At 38.7% G+C, this 17,540-nt stretch overlaps 1 protein-coding gene across 1 annotated transcript in view; it reads left to right on the top strand.

The window, feature by feature from the left end:
• Positions 1-17,540, top strand: part of LOC145979498 (retinaldehyde-binding protein 1-like) — a 123,360-nt gene that overhangs the window by 16,146 nt on the left and 89,674 nt on the right. The window contains exon 2 of the mRNA XM_083112432.1: positions 16,725-16,881. Coding sequence (XP_082968558.1) covers positions 16,725-16,881 — 157 coding nt within the window. The remainder of the gene's footprint in view (positions 1-16,724; positions 16,882-17,540) is intronic.

Below are 17,540 nucleotides of genomic sequence, written 5' to 3'. Positions count from 1 at the left end.
AGGAAATTGAGTTACTACCTAATATTCCCAAGAATTTATCTGATTTCACTATTCCCCAATGGACTCCGCTTGAACTTGCTTTAAAGCAACTTAATCAATCAATTAGTAAGAACATTTCATTTCAGGAATTAGTTCTAAAACCTTTGCCTATGTCTATATTAGTTTTTGTTATTTGGAATGTGTTATTAACCGCAACCCTAGGATATTATTTTTATAAGCATCATCAGCTTGCGAAACAGATTAATTCAGAGCAGCGCAGTAATAATTAATAGGTTAAGGCAACACATTAATCATGGACATTAACATTTTAATTACGGTTGGATATTTTATTTAAATTTTTCCTTATTTATTTTCAAAGAGTTATGGCAATTATTTTATCAATTTATTTTAATCATATTTTATTTTTGATGAGACAATTTAATTTAATTTTAAAAGAAAAGGCAGTGGAAATTAGTTGGTTTTGTGTACATGCATACTTGAATTATATATACCCATCCTATTGCAATTTCCTTTCTTTGTCATAATTTTTCCTTTTAACCTAACCTGTCTATACGGAGCGCCATGGACAAGCAATGCCTACACCATCCATGGGCATTTTCATGACGGACATCCGCAGGCAGTCTACTATTACCAGGCAGAAAGACTGAGTATCATTCTACGAGGGAGACATGCAGACATTTTAAGTACTATTTCAAGAAGAGACTCGTCACCACTAATTTGAGGGAGACATGCAGACATTTCTACTTATTACTGCACGGAGACTACCTTTTACAGGAAGGATGTAATCCACCATACATTTCCCAGTATAGCGGACTACATATTATCAACAACACCTAGTGATGGAGCTAGATACTATTTCCTTCCACACTGTTTGCAGTTCAAACAACAACTTTTCCCCATCTCCCAAGTTCTACGGGTAATTTACTACATTTTTACATTGCCCCAATGCAGTCAAGACGACAAGCAATCAAGAAAGAAGAGGAAGCAGAGAAAACATACATTCTACAAACAGCAGTTCTGGTCACAAACAATAATTACAGAATTGTGCTACAGTGTTTCTACATATACACATGCGAAGTTTCTATCATGTGTATCTATTTGGTCATTTAACATGCATTATGGGAAACAATACTTTTCCATAGCCCTTATACACATCTTCAGTTTTGTGCCATGCATGAGAACCAGTTTTATATGCATTCAAGTTTACAGTATACTACAAGGAAGCGACAAGCACCAGTGGTGTAAATTGACCAGTGCAATTAGTGCATAATTTTTTTTTACGATGAAATTTTGCACTTTGAATAATAAACGGACATGTAAGCAATAAAAAACATAATTACAGCACTTTCGAACATTTTAGAAAGCATGCTTTAGTGCCAATATTTTATGCATATGTTTATTGCATGCAGTTATTAGTGTGATATATTTTTTTTTCTTCTCACCAACATGGAATATTGAAAGCGACACATTTGTTCGCAGAACATTTATTTGATATTTAAACTCAAGCACATAGTTTTGTCACTTGGAAGATTATTAATTTTTGTGTGCAGTCATACAAAGGTATTCACCACGCCATAGATGTGTATACAGTGTACAGATTAACGTAGAAAAGAAAATTGAACGCTATAATTAAGTTTTACCAGCGACAGTTTTCAGTGTAACTCACTATATGCATTTGAATATTGTATAATAATACATTGGAATGTGCAACACAGCCATGCAAGTTTATATATTCAACGATCTTAGGAGTGCAGTGGCTACGTAGTTCGTAAAACATACGCACTTTGATATGATCAGGTTTTCACACGGACAAAACAGTGAGATGTGACAATGTTTTACATGCTTACTTACGTGTACTTACTTGTGGACCTTTTTAAGGTTTTTCTTATCTATTTGAAGAGTCTATATCGAGTGGAAATATAAACAAACATTGTGAATTCAGTTAATCAATCTTGCAAAGACGCTCCAGCCAGCCGCTTGCCTCGCGGAACACACAGAGTCGTTACCGCGTGGCGAGGCATCACAGACTCTTGACTAGGAGCAGGTTGATGAGCAATTATACATAATACACATTACGTACACGCACATGCGATACATTAAGAGTTTTATCGCTTAACGACACGAACTTTTGTGATTTCTAGTCCTATAATAGTATATATTATTGTTTTTTACATCGTATAAACATACGAATTTGTTAGTATTAAGGGTATTATTCATTATAAAGTTTAGGGAATAAAATTTTTTTTTTCCTTCAGGCTACGGCAAACAAGGGAAAGTTATGTTTTGGTGGATTTCTTTTGTATATTTGGTTTTTTAAGAAAATATATGGAATTGGCGAACCTGAGTCATGTCAAGCTTTGCGATTCGACTTTTAAATTTTCAAAGGAGAAAATTTTTCCTAGGAGGCGCGAACGTATCAATCCCTAAGATTGTATGTTTATTTTATTAAGTCTCTCTGAACGCTTCATGTTGACCAGGACATTCACTTGTTTTTCTCAGCTGTCTCAAGCCTCTTAGGCATGTTTACAATGCATTGTGTTGTGCCATGCAAACCTCCTGAGCATTCAGGAACAGGTAACACTTCTGGTTATGGTGTCAGCGGTTTGCATGGTAGCAATTATAATAAACACGATTCGGCGATTCGGCATCGAGGAAGAGCTCGATGGCCAGGGAATATAGAGGTGAGACAAGCTGGGAAGTGACTGGACTTTGGGAATTGAGTTGGTAGAGAGAGGAGGTCAGCAAGACAGGAGGTCGATAGTGGAAGCACGCTTTGGTCAACAAGTTAGAAGCTTACAGAGGACTTCGCTATTTTGATTCAGCTCAGAGACTTCAGTTAGACAGGTAATTATCCTACACCCAGCCATGATACAGGTTCAACGGTTCACAAAATCCAACGAGTTGCCATTGTCTTTTCAGTAGTTTAATTCCTTTGTGTAATTTGTGCCTTTCGCATGCCAAGCAATAACTCGTCATGTCAATGACGAGTGGTCTCATCAAGAGGATGAATGATGAGTAATTTACATCACCCCATCAATTAACTGGTTAACCTGCTAGATACTCTTAAGATCCCACGAACTTTAAGGTTCGTTACGCTTTTATCGGTCCTATGGGCACGTTCCACTGTCTGGTTCACTATTGATAATTCTTAACTGTGGCTTATTTTGTAAATTTGGCCTGGTTTACTGCAACAATTCTGATTTATTGTATATATTTTTTATACACCGCATCTAGATTAATTAAGTGTAATAAAAATAAAACACTAATGTAGGCATGTTAAACAAGAAAATAAAAGTCCAACAATTTTCAATTGTCTTGTAATTTCTACATTTTTCTTAAAATCTTCTCTTTTATATGAAATTGGACCAAGATTTCTCCCCTCGTGTAGAAACACTGTCTCTGCCAAGCGAAGCACAGAAAGCAGAAAGGAACCAGCAGATATCTCCCGCCAACGCTGTTTCTAGCGGTGGCAGGCCGCGTGTTTTTTTATATAGCCAGTCGCTTCGGCTGCCTCCCCCCGCGTACAATCGGGGAGGAAACTGGGTCGTCAGAAGGGTTCGTACATGCATAGCGCGTTACGACGCAAAGGGTCCCGGGTTCGAATCCCAGCCTGCACATGCGTGTTCTTTGTGAGTGTCCTTTTATCAATTTCATCACATCATAACTCATACTCATCTTCGCGATTAGCCAATAGTGGCAGAAAATCGAACTAAAATAAAACAATCAATCAATCAGTGGCGTCCATAAACAAGTATTTAAGTTTTTAAAATAATTTACTTAAATTCTGGTTTAGTTTGTTTTGATAGTTTGATTAATACAAACTATAATAAAACAAACTTGTATATAATGAGCATACAACCATATATTAAAACGAAATACAGTAAAACCTCGTTAAGCCGGACTAATGGGGAGATTAGTTGACCGGTTTGACGAAAGTCCGGATTAACTGAAATAACCTCAAATAACAGTAGAAAGTGCATTAGAACTCCGTGTATAGCAACAAAACATGTTTATTATGATGTATTTAAAGGGCATATGCCTAAATACACTATACAGTACAGTAAAATGTAAAACCATACTATGCATACAATGCAGTACGTACATACGCGATACTTTATTGAAAAGAGCGTTAATACATTTTTATATGTAGTCGGTATTAAGATTGGTCACAACTATCACATTACGTATTAAATCATGCTGGCATCGTAATTGTTCCCTAAATAAATTTTACTCAATTTATCGTCAGTGGGATCGTGAGTGGAGTGTAATGTGACCTGGAATATCTTAGTCTCGGACATCTTAACAGCAGAGAAGTAGCAGAACAAATCAGTAAGCGCTGCTGCAAACGGCTGGTAGCTGCAGCCACGTTTTCCCCTTCGTGCACTCACTTTCCCTCCCTTCACTCGCTTTCCCTCTCACGAGTTCATTGATCGAGCTTGCGTAGAGTACTTGTTTTCGCCATCTTGATGCACAGATTCCCGGCACAGCGTAGTCCCTGGCTGTCCTTGATTAGTCTCTTGAAGTCTCTGACAGATCCTGCAGTATAATGACGGATACAGGCTGTCTTGGTAGATGTGGTTTATGGGCGACGTGGAGCGTGCAGTGGTTGGGCATGACTGGGGCTGTCTCTGCATAGGAAGATTATTGAGCGTCCCGTTGTGTCGCGTTTGCAACTTCCAGACAAGAAAAACTACTGTTTAATCTGTGAAATTATACTAAGGGCTGATAAATTGCTTGGTGGTCCATAATAATAACAATGTATTTACTATTATTGATTATTAATTGAATTTTATTATTATAAATATTTTAGACTTACTTTCCGAGGCGAGTTACACTTTGGACTACGGACAATTTCAGATAGTTTGTCGACTACATATAGCTGAACATTTATTTTAATTGTGGCCCACAACTTTCTAACAATTTCTTGACATGAAATATTCCTCGTGACCGCGAGGTAATAGGATATAGGATAATATAATAAAGATGAAGAGAAGAGGATGTGGTAGATAAAGCATGTCTCTGGACAAGAAATAAGATGTAAGATCCGCCCTGGATCGTACTTGGTTCGATGGGTCTATTGAGCCTCGGCTTCACGCTCAGTATCTCTTCGGGGCTTGAGTCTCCTCGGCTCAAGGTTCGGTTATTCCGGCTGCTTCAGTCCCCGATGTAAGGTCCCTCGTAATTCTGGGTCAAAGGTTCTCAATCTACTTATAGATCTTGACCAAGATTCTACAAGCAATCGACAATCCTTCTTCCCACTAGGTTCTGTCGATATCCAGTTAAGTATCCAACTTCCTTTTCTCTCTTCAGCCTCTGACCAGAGAACCGAAAATTAATCCGTGACCACAGAATAAGAAAAGGTGTATCCTGACCAGGGTCACAAACGTTGACTACCAACAGTCTAGCGGACGATCCCGAATTCCGGTATACCTCAAGACAATCACAACCCTCTCAATTATATCTCCTGACCAGGAGCATAGAACAGAGAGAACATAAGCCTTCTGACCAGAAGAGCTAAGTAACTGTCCTAAGGTAATCCCAGAATGAACTAATTCCTAATATCGAAGTGGATGTAAACGCAGAAGTTCGAACGTTGAAAGAAAATACGATTATACGAGTTATACATTTATCAGAGGTTCGAATAGAAAGGCCACGGCCACCGAGCTTTCCTGCTTATATAGCATTTCTCGGTGCCGTGATGGATTTACAATCTTTTATCTTAACACTAATTTTACATCACAATAAAATACAAATTAATTAAATATCAATGAGGAACATAATTAGTTAGATGTAAAAATTACTATTTTTACCCTTTTGTGAATAATAAATGTGCAATAGAATTATAATTGTTACACTCAGTATTAAATTTGACCAGGGAGTATGGCTTCTTCCAACTCCCCTCTCTCCCTGCAACGGCCAAGCGATATGACAACAAAGAAAAATAAAGAAAATTTACAACGTCAAAATGTTAAGCAAAAATTATTTATATACAGGTTTTGTCTTGCGCGGGCATAACTTTCTTTTGCGTTAACGTAACTAAATTCTGATTACACTGTCTTGCAGTAAAAGAATCAGGGATTATTATGATATAAGTCTAATTACTGTCAGCCAAGGGACACGACAGATATAGCGTGGGAAAGACAGCCTAATCTTTCGTCTTTTCCCTGTGACAACGTTATCATAAGGTAGAGTCTGCCTGGCTCTTACACAATATCGTTAGCTTTCTTGCATTGTTGTCACCGATAATAAACTTCCAGCTCAGCTTGCTGGCAGAAAGAAACAAACTCTTGGAACTTATATCTAACACCCTAACACCAGGATGAATAGTTTTTTTTATTATTTTTATACGAGGTGTGTTCCACATTCCTTGGTAATTAACCATTTATATATGAATGGCTTATTGCAGAAAGGGACCTGAGTCACTTTTGCACAATTCTGAGAAAAACAAGAAAAATCGTATAATATTGAGAGTGTAAGAAAGAAATGTGCTGTTGTTGGCTCAAATTTTTAGCATCATGAATAGTTAATTTTGCAACCCTCAATGCGCCCTCCTTCAGTATGCTGCTAGAGACAGAGGAGATGAAAAAGTTGTGACTCCGGTACCTTTCTGCAATAAAAGTGGAAACTGTGTGAAATAAGACGAGAAATGTCCTACAAACGCCCGTTTGTCGTTGCCACATACGCTAGGTTAGGTTAGATTATGTTATATATGCCACAGGAAATTATAGATTCATCAATAAATGACAGTATACTGCAGTTTCTGGACTTTATTGTCGGTGTTTGAAGTAGAATAATGTACGAGTTCATACATGCATGTGTTATTCTACATCTGAGTCTGTTTCATTGCCGTGTGTAGTGGGCCACTGAAGAATATCTTCATAAAATCATTTAACGTCGTCTGGTACATACGAGAAGGCAGTTCATATGTCCTTCAATTTAGTAAGCTTGATCGGCATACGTGCAACTGGGAACGTACGTGGCGTAGGAATTACAATTCTTGCACCTTTGGACAGATAGAAGGTGTAAGACGTCAAACCTTTGATGAATTCGGAAACTTTGACAGTAACCTTATGTTCAACACAGTATTCAAAGTAATGATACTTGGAAATATGAAAATACTGCCTATTCTTGTAGGAACACATGGTAGTTTCCACAGATGCCACATTTTTTTGTATACATGAGACCACCACGTTGCGAAACCAATAATGTTAAGTTTGACAGTATTTTTACTGCCCCGAGCTGCATTACAGATTAGTGTACACAGTTCTTACAACGTATAAATACGGCTAAGTTTATTGCAGAAACGGACCCGAGTCAGTAACTCAGGTACCTTTCTGCATTAAAGTACACTTTTCACTGTGCATTTTCTTGGCTATAGCCTCGTGTGACTGACGCCCTTTCTGCACTAAAAGATGTGTCTGTAACTAGGAAAATCAAAAATAGCATTAACTCCGATACCTCAAAAATGTGACTCAGGTCCCTTTCTGCAATAAGCCATTCATATATAATTATAAGTACAAAGCAAAGAAAATTTTAAGTTTATATACATATTTGTAACGTGAACACTGCTACACATTACAAAGATCTGGATATAATTTTGTTTCTAATTTCTCAAAATATCGTCCCTTGAAGTGAATTTCTCTTTCCCATAGAAGCAAGTTTCCAAATTATGCTATATTTCCTAATTATGCCAAACACAGTGAGCTAGGTGCTAACGAAGCTCAAGTTGTGCTATGTTTAGCACCATTATGCTAGCGTTGGCATCGATGTGTATAAAAAAAAAGTCGGCTGGACATCTGACTGCTACACGGGAGCGTGTCTTACCGTTTCGCCGTAGCACCTTTCGCCGAATATTTGGAATGGAGGGAATTTTCCCTCCGCTAAGAAATTTCAGGTGTTCGAGTCCAAAGTACACCTCATTCATTTTTGCAAACAAACAGAAAATTTATTTAAGAAGTTATGTGGCAAACGATACCTATAAAATGTAAGTATTACTATTTGTAGCTTTTATGGATATGAAGAAAGCATTTGATGGATGAACTGAATGAAGGTTACAGATATACTGAATAACATTGGTGCAGGTGGGGAAGGGTGAAGTCTTAAGCAAACTGTTTCATGAAATGATGAATTCAACGGAGAGTAGGAGAAGAAATGACAGTAAAAGTGGGAGAGAAGTAAGGGAAGGATGCTGCCTGCCATTATTCATCCTCCACTTAAAAGAATTCGTAAAGAACTGTTTCCAGAATAAGACGGGGTAATAATAGAAAGAAGAAGAACTAAATGTATAATATTTGCAGACAACATGACGTTTTTTAGCAGAAGACGAAAGGACGGTATGTGCCCACTGTAAACATTCGGGATGAAAATAAATGTGAGCAAGACAAATGCTATGATTACTGGGAAAAACCCGTGGAAAATTAACGTGAGACTTAGAGGCCAAACAATGGAACGAACATCTTAAATGTCGAATTTGCTAAGGGTAGGAGGTAATGCAACCATCATCCATTCCCCATTGCCTACAAATAAAGATGAGTTGTGTCACAAGCGAAGACATTGAGATAGTTATATTTGCCATAGTTGATTGCATATTGAGTTTCTCAAACAGTTTTTCAGGAATATTTACGTGCCGTTCGGCTGTAAAACTCGACCCTTCATTGCCTTAATATTTACAATGCAGAGCTTTCCTGTAACCGTTTCCTTTGTCTTGTCAATTCAAAAAAATTCCTGCGTGTTGTGGAAAATTATACTAGTTAGCAACACTGAAGGTGCTGTCTTGCGAACATTTACTTCTGGTGTGCAGATCCACTCAGTCTCCGACGCGAACTTCATCTCAAACGAGTATGCTACTTTATGTGAACAGAGGTGTACAATGAGTTTCTGGCTTCGATGAAATTATCTTTCACCCCAATTCCCTGAAATTTCCCTCCATTCAAAATATTCGGCGAAGGGGATTCGGCGAAACCGGAATTCCCATCTTGCCGAAAATTTTGCTTATGTGAGATACACGTTTCTGTCTCTGGGGCATTCGGCGAATGGGGATTCGGCGAGACGGGAGTAAATCACACGGGAGCTCAGGCTTTGATTCCGGGAGGTGGGTGATTCAGACTGGAATTTCTCCTGGAATGTTAAAACGTGAATCAGGTGCATACCATCTGTAGTAAAATGGTTATGGTGTTGATCACACGGCATATTGCAATGTGCATGGATGCTTTTAACCTATTGTAAAATATATTATGATTTGCTTATTTGCAGTTTTGGCAACCGTATCTATTAGTTTACAGTGCAAGTCATATGTTCGAAAAAGGCAACGGGATGAAATGGTGAAGGATTCTCCCAGAGGAACATCCAGGCTCAGTACGAGACTCGGGACTGAGTTTAGCTGAATTTTTGTTTTAAGTCCACTTCATGCACAGATAGGCTCGTAGGGACAGGACCTACTATGGACCGTCTCTCAGACCGCGCTGAATTTATCTCTTACTTCATTTCTCCCACCTCTCCAAAGACAAGTCGACCCTTGTCTATACTGGTGCAGGCTACACGCTGTCAAGGTCACGAGATCTTGTCTTTCTTTTTTTAAATCTTATTGAATTTTATTTTCCTCGAACGGCCTGACAAAGTTACTATATTAGTTAAGTTTGTTTGTTGTTACGTTATATTTCAAACAAATCATTTTCGATTTTAGCAAAATATTTCATATTACTCTGTGTACTTTGAACTACCTCTCTTCTGGGAACATGAAAATGTAGAAAGTTTAATTTGGTTACCACGTATCTATAAATAGATACGTTCGGTAAAGCCCAGATGACCACGTATCTATAAATAAATACGTTGTCATGATCGTAGTTTTTACGTCATAATTTCGATATTATTCGCTGGAATTCCGATTTGTTTTCATATAATTGTTAACACATATATGTCAGCGTAAGGACTGGTGAACGTCCCTGGAAATTTATTGTTATTCCAGAAAAAAGCGGGAAACTGGCGGCTTTTTTTTGGGGAAAAATCATTTTTGTGCACAATAGAGGCCAGAATGTTTGTTCCACGACAATAATGCAGACAAATTTGGAGCTGCGAAAAGTTTCCGTAGATACACTCAATGTGCATAAATTGTATATAGTCCGAAACTATGGTTCATTCCCCGTATATCGGTACTTGATTCGTCTGTCTAGGGCAATTAGCCTTCGATCTACAGTCATCTAAATGAAACTCTGCATTTTCCCCAAAATCGGCCGTCACCGGTGGCTTACCTGCAAAATGGGCTCGGTAATCAAAAGGTTAAGCATTTGGAATATTAAAAATAATAAAGAAGCCATTGTTACAATTTTTTGACTGATGTTCTTCCTCTTTGCATAAATTACATTACAATAATAATTGAAAACTTCTTAACAATATTCTTCTATAATCATGTCAAGTCACTTGAAATGCGTCAGAAATTACAACATAAGAGTTAGTTCAAACTTCAAAATCAAAACAGCGGTCAGACAGTCCCTTCCATAGCACAAATGTAGTGATGTCATTATCAATGTTCGTAGGAGTTAAGGGTTATAAAGTATGATGCGAACCACTATGTGCTTCCATCGGGTTCCGACGCCGTTACACCTTTATTAGAAGGCGACAAAGTTACTCGAGTGCGCGTCAAATCTCCTGCACATGGCCTTGAACGGCTGAACAGCACCAGAGAATCACAGACGTTGCCGTGCTCTCCGTGACGAGGCGTTTCGCTCAACCACGCTGTCTCTTTTCCGTGCGAGATTTCGACATGGCACCGCTGCAGTGCGCTGCTATTGGCTATCGCCATATGCAGGAGATTTGACGCGCACTCTAGTACGCCATCTGCAAGGCCCTCGTGACTGTATCTTATTCAAACTTGTGGAATTTCTTTGTCAATTATTGTTTACAGTGTACAATGTTAAACATTCTGAAATGAAACCTTCGTAATACTTAGTCCAGGATGTTCACAATTATGTCCTTCCTTACGTCATTCGACGATGAAGGCCGCGACATATGAACCTGGGCAATTTTTTCTCGTAGGAATCTTTCACTTTGCTTTGTTAAGCAGCAAAAACGTTCCGTCATGCAAAGAGTACTAATTATGACCGGATAACTTATAGTTAACGAGCTTCTTATAGTGCTGGCTGTTGTCACTTAGTTCTTGTTTGTTGCATATGTATTTTTGAAGTGATGTTATTGCACAGCCCCTATGTATTTATAGAAATATCCAAATTCATTTGGTATTGTGTTTTCCTACTTTCTTCTTTAATAGCAAGTGGTTCGATCCTCGGTGAAGGCATATTCGGATTCCCAATCCCCTCCAAGGCCGTGGACGCATCCCCCCAAAAGTCGTTAATCAAAATCTCCCCAAAATTAAATTTTCGAAATTTGTAAGCTTTACACCAGAGGCGGCAACTAGAAATATTTTTTTGGGGGGCCAAGGTTGGCATAAACAATATTCTATATAAGTAACATAATATTTGTCCCTTTCGGTGAATTTGTGGGGGCAAAAAATGCCTTGCTCCCTCCCCCCCTGACGTCGGCGCCTGCACAACGAAAATTGACAGTATTTTACAATTATCCAGTACAGGAACACTCACAAGAAACAAATCGTGTCTGAAATAATTCAACACCAACTGACTGACCACTGACGTCCGCATGTCGGATGTTACGAGCCGACTCGGAACTACAACAATTAAAACACCAGACATTGTTTACAACTGGTCGAGATGCCAACAATTGAAAGGCGCATGATATTCGAAACATTTCATTGCATTTCAAATTAAAACACAAAAGAAAGAAATAGAACGGCTCCCTTTAATGTTTGCTGCAGGAAATAGCTTTCTTGTGGATGTTGTTAAATCATGAAGTAAATCCTGAACATCTAATAATCATAATTGAAAATAAATAACAAGTTAATAAAACGAAACGATCCCTCCGTTTTTGTGTGAAAATATGGTAGCTAAAGTATCAAATTTTGTCCCCCCAAAAAATTTCCATCACGCAAGCGCGTCATGAATCCCCCCTGTGGGCGGGCACCCCTGCTTTAAACTGTAGATCCAGTCCCGACTAGCCCGTCTGAGCTTAAAGTGGACTTAAAACAAACGTAAGTACAGGAAGAGCAACACTACAATCGCCAAATAATTTGTAAAGCGACTTCAGATACGATTATTTCAGATGTACCCTAATTTAGTCTCGAAGTGTATGAACTGGACGTAAACGGAACATGGGCGGAGTTTGAGCTTTTGCTTTGGGGGGGGGCAGACTCTGGGAGAAGCATATGATGTACCTGAGGGTTGTTGAATATCCCCTACTTATAAGGGGTCCGGAGACCTTTCCCCAGAAATTAAAAAACAATAACTTAAAAACACTGAGTTCTAGGCCTTTTAGATTTGAAAATGTTAAATTTCCTTGCTTAAGTAAACAAATATTAATTAGTATATTGGGTGTCAGTTTTAAAAGAAGCGAGACAGTAAGATTATTGCATTTTGCATTTCATTATTTTTTTCATTGATACAATACTCGTATTAGTTTAAAAAGGCTACGGTACAATAGCAAGCTTCAGAAGTTTTAGAAAAATTAAATTGAAAAGTTCTTTTGATGCCCCAGCAGTAACTGTTGACTCAACACAAAGTCATTTTACGTTTTTCTTTCTTCAAACTGTACACATCAATCAAATCGTCTAAGGCCCGCTATTGCGGCGCAATTACCGCACATGCCATCATGCAAAACGTCAAGATTTGCTTTATGGCTTCGTAACAAAAATGTAGTAACTGAACTTAATCATGTGAAATTTTTTTGAATTTTTTAAGTTGAGGGGGCCAGGTCCCCAACTCCGCCTATGAAACGGAAGAAAAAAAATCACCATTTAAAGAATTTTGATAAAAACACAAAAATCAGTTTTGGAAATTTTTGTTTGGTCCGTTTTGTATAGGCTAATTGGGACTGGCAGTTTAAAGTAGGACCCACTGTGAAATGTGCTTCCACCTTGAATCGAACTCAGGACCTCTTAATAAAATGGTGACTAAACTAAACTAAACTAAAACCGCGTCAAATCTCGTGCATATGGCGATAGCCAATAGCAGCGCACTGCAGTGGTGCCATGTCGAAATCTCACACGGAAAAGAGACACATAATAATTCCCTTTATTACATTATTACATTACATACTGAATTTGCATTATCATATAATTTAGACAATTATCAACTATAAGCAACAATCATACACAAATATACAGCTATTCAATACATGTAATAAGGGGGGAACCCCCGAAGTAAGCCCGGCTCCTCCCGCCTACATTCGAGGGTATGGTCTTATTGTCCTGGTTCCTAAAAATATACCAGGGCGTCAGTTGCTCCGAATTTGACGGTTCCCCCGACTTTATTTCCTCTATTTATTACTATTTGCATTTTAAAATAGGGATAATAATAATAAATTGTAATGCTATACAAGGAATATATACATGATATAATTGATGTATACAATACTTTATGTGATATTATTTCTGTTCTGGAATCCAGAACAGATGACATGAACCTCGTGAGTGACATTACATTACATAACAATATTAATAATATTATTTTAACAACATCACGAAGAACATCTTCAATAATTCTCGATAACGTTTCCCTGGCAGTGAGACAAGCATGCATAATATTGGAGTCGCAGTGGATTCCGTTCCGGCATTCCAGAGCGGTTTGATGTACAAGATTATTTTCCTCATCAAACCCACAGAACCCAACTCACAAGTCCAGAACCCCAGTCTGGCATACCAGAGCAGGGAGCCCAAAGAAAGGCCGCATCCTGCGCCCACACTGATTGCTATTCATTAATTAGAAAGAAGAGATAAAATTAAAATTTTGGAGTGTGATATTTGTATTTGAATTCTTTAGGGTCGTTACCGCCGCGTGCACAACTGCTGATCTGGCACACGTCCATGCAAGAGTGCAGCGTCTGCATTCCAGGGAGGGGAAATGTGCTTCCACCTTGAATCGAACTCAGGACCTCTTAACAAAATGGTGACTAAACTAAACTAAACTTTTTAGCCCAGTCCAGTTCGCTGCACTCTTTGATTCTTTATGCACTCGCGCATCTAGATTGCGCGTCAAATCTCCTGCATATGGCGATAGCCAATAGCAGCGCACTGCAGTGGTGCCATGTCGAAATCTCACACGGAAAAGAGACAGCGTGGTTGAGCGAAACGCCTTGTCAAGGAGAGCACGGCAACGCCGCACGTCTGTGATTCGCTGGTGCTGTTCAGTCGTTCAAGGCCATATGCAGGAGATTTGACGCACACTCTAGTTCGTTACACGGTGCAACACTGACTCATCTACTCCGTTGATTTGGTGTCAAGTAGTGTATTTGGCGTCTGCACCGTTTGTGCTACATTCTTGAGCGGTGTTGTGGGTGGTGTAATATCGCGTGGTGCGTACTAGCTAATCAAATGAACTTTTAAAGCAGCAGACTGACATTTGTTTAATCTTCTGAACTTGAACACCGCCTCGTCAACTTGGTTGAACATTGCTTTGCACCAGCCTAACACCGGGATACGCCTGCACTACACCGAGTGTCAAATAGTGCAGCGAAGGAGACGGGGCTTTTATGTAACTTAGATATCTAGGTTACGTGGTTGCTACGTGTATTGGTGGCTGCTTTTATTAACACGCCTATTATTTGCACCGTTAAGTCAGTCGCAACAGGAAAGTGAGAAGGAAAGGATCTAGGAATATGGAGAGGTGGCAGATACCTTCTTCGAACAACATTTCAGTTTGCTATCCAAGTGAAAACTAGTTCCAGTGGCAACCATGAATATGCGCTTCTTGCCTGAATATATGCAAGTTAAAATATTACTTCTCAAGGTCTCGTAGCACTGAAATGAGACATCAACGAACAATACATCCATAACGAAAGTTTCCGGTTATTTGTTAGATGTTCCATATGCGCTGTGAAACTTTGTCGGCTCTTACAACGCCTCTAATCGCAATTACAATTATTTACAATGGCTGTCCTTAAAAGAGCATGGAAATAAATCAATACTGGCTAACAAAAATATAAATAATAGAAAACTTCCTGTAAACTTTTGAAATGGTTGTTATTTGCTTATGTGATAATTTTGTTTGAAATGAAATTCTTGTGCTTCTACGACCATGACGAAGTGAGCAGGAGTTTTTTCCTTAAGGTTCGACTAAACCTTTCGCAGCCGTAAGGGTGAATTGTGTCAAATTTCCTTCTCCAGTCGAAAAACCGCTTCGATATTCCAAAATCTAAAAAATTACATACTCTTAGAATTCCTTCTAGAGCATTGACGTGAATTTTCGTGTAGTTTTCTTTCACTGTTGTCCAGATATTATCAATACTTTCGCGATTACGTAAGTCTATTAAACTATTGATAATATCTGGACAACAGTGAAAGAAAACTACACGAAAATTCACGTCAATGCTCTAGAAGGAATTCTAAGCGTATGTAATTTTTCTGATTTTGGAATATCACAGCAGTTTCTCGAATGGAGATGGAAATTTGAAACACTTCGACCTTGCGTCTGCCAAAAGTCCAGTCGAACCTTAATGGCCACTTCACGTGGAGAAAGAAAGGTGGCAGAAAATCTACGTTGACCCCACCACTCTCATCTACGTTATTGCCATAACACTTCTTAACAATGAATAGTGTAGGAGAATGCAAATGCACTTTTCCCATCACGAGCTTTGGGAGGGGGGAGTCGAACCGGTCTGTCGACCCCTGCAAATCGGCATCCTTCATTTCAAGTCACAAACAAGATCGTTATTTTTATCCTATTTCCAGGATTTCAGACAAGACCAAACTTTGTTGAAGTCGGAGACAGTCGCACACTGTATCTTAAGTTAATTCCTCAAACTGACAAACGTGGGCGATGAGTTAGTTTCCTTCCTCAACATCTCTGCCAAAGCAGAGTGCTGAGTAGTACTGACGAAAATGGACCGAATATGTTTTCCGGTGCAGAACGGAGTTGGATCAGCTCGTTGGAAACCATATGGGGTTGACGAACATCATACTTTCGGAGCTTCTCTCCAGGACTGCGATTCTCTGCGACTCTTCGCCCTTGGCTAGGGCGTCGAAGAGTGAGACGAGCGAGACATCCTGTCTCAACAGGTCCGAGGCTGGGAATGGCGTCTTCTTGGTTGAATTGCTATCGTCTTTTAAATGCGTGAAGTGATTCGTTGTTTACATCTCACTCGGCGGCCATTACAGCTGCACTCGTGACATAGAGGTTGCTTCTGATTGGTTACGCTACGAAAAATGCTTTCTTCTCTATTACCTTGGCCTCCTTCCATTTTCTCACTAGTACTATCGTAGAAAGAGCTCTGTATGACATAAATGAATTATAAAATATATTTGGCATAAATCTACTAATCTCATAGACCATAGTGTTTATGAATACTATCACATAAATTTAAGGAATTATCTATCTCTAACTTTACAAAAAAAAGAAACAAATCATGCATATATTTTTATTATGGGCATACCTGTTCATCATTATTTTTAATATTGTAAATGTTCAATCTATGTAAATGTGCGTTATGTAAACATCTTTGATATTTTTATACTGTAATATCTCTTATACTATTTTTTTTATCTATATGTACATCTATCTGACGATATCCATACCCACGGAAAAATGGATGAACGGATAAGTAAAGATTATGATATAATTATGACTACTCATAAAGGTTTAATACGTTTTTTTTTTATTTTTCAGTTATCGGAATGGTCCCCTAACCCTATTGCCTATGCCAATGCGGACATGGAGTTTGGAGAGGCCGCCCCTGTCTGGTTGGAGAAGGCCGAGAGGGAGCTGAGGGAAACCCCCGAGAGGCGACGGAAGGCTGTGGCGGAGCTGCGAGAGTTGGTTCTAGGTAGGCCACATACGGTACATTAGCAAGATTGACTTGTCTCCTTGCCACTGGCACAGGATGTTCGAAATTAACTGGATGAAAATATGGCTCAATGTTGGACTGACAGTTCAACAAACCAGAACGTGGAACATGATCTAGATGCGTTACCGACGCATTAGAAGCAATTTAATGCTTTTTTCTGACACTTCGAAAAAGATAAATTTGGTTCAAGAATTCATTCATAACTTTTTACTGGTTAAAGATACGTCGATAGAACATTAACCACTGCATTTCTCGTGAAATTCCAGCCTGGTTTGATTTATCACATCACCCCCGTCCCATTTTAAAAAAATGATTTCAATTCAATATGGCAGCCACCAATATGGCGGACATCCGCTTAAAATATACCAATTTGGTTCCCCCTACGCCTAACATGTTTGTATCATGAGTAGGGACGTGAAGTTTTCGTTTTATTTTCCACTAAATTTTGATGTTCTTTTTACTGGAATTCGGTGTTATTATTTTAAAATCGGTGCTAATTTGTACATGCATTTTTACTGTTCCTTATATGCTTAAGATTTTCACATTGTTTTAGTTCTGGAAAATTGAGACAAATTTTAATTTTAATGACAAAAAATATTATGGCTTACCCTTGTGAGAAACGTCCACTTTATGCACAG

The sequence above is a fragment of the Lepisma saccharinum genome, chromosome 26, assembly GCF_977018435.1.
Source record: "Lepisma saccharinum chromosome 26, izLepSacc3.1, whole genome shotgun sequence".
Taxonomy (NCBI): Eukaryota; Metazoa; Arthropoda; class Insecta; order Zygentoma; family Lepismatidae; genus Lepisma; species Lepisma saccharinum.
Note: the sequence above shows the minus strand (reverse complement) of the source record. Positions and strands in the feature narration are given on the sequence as shown.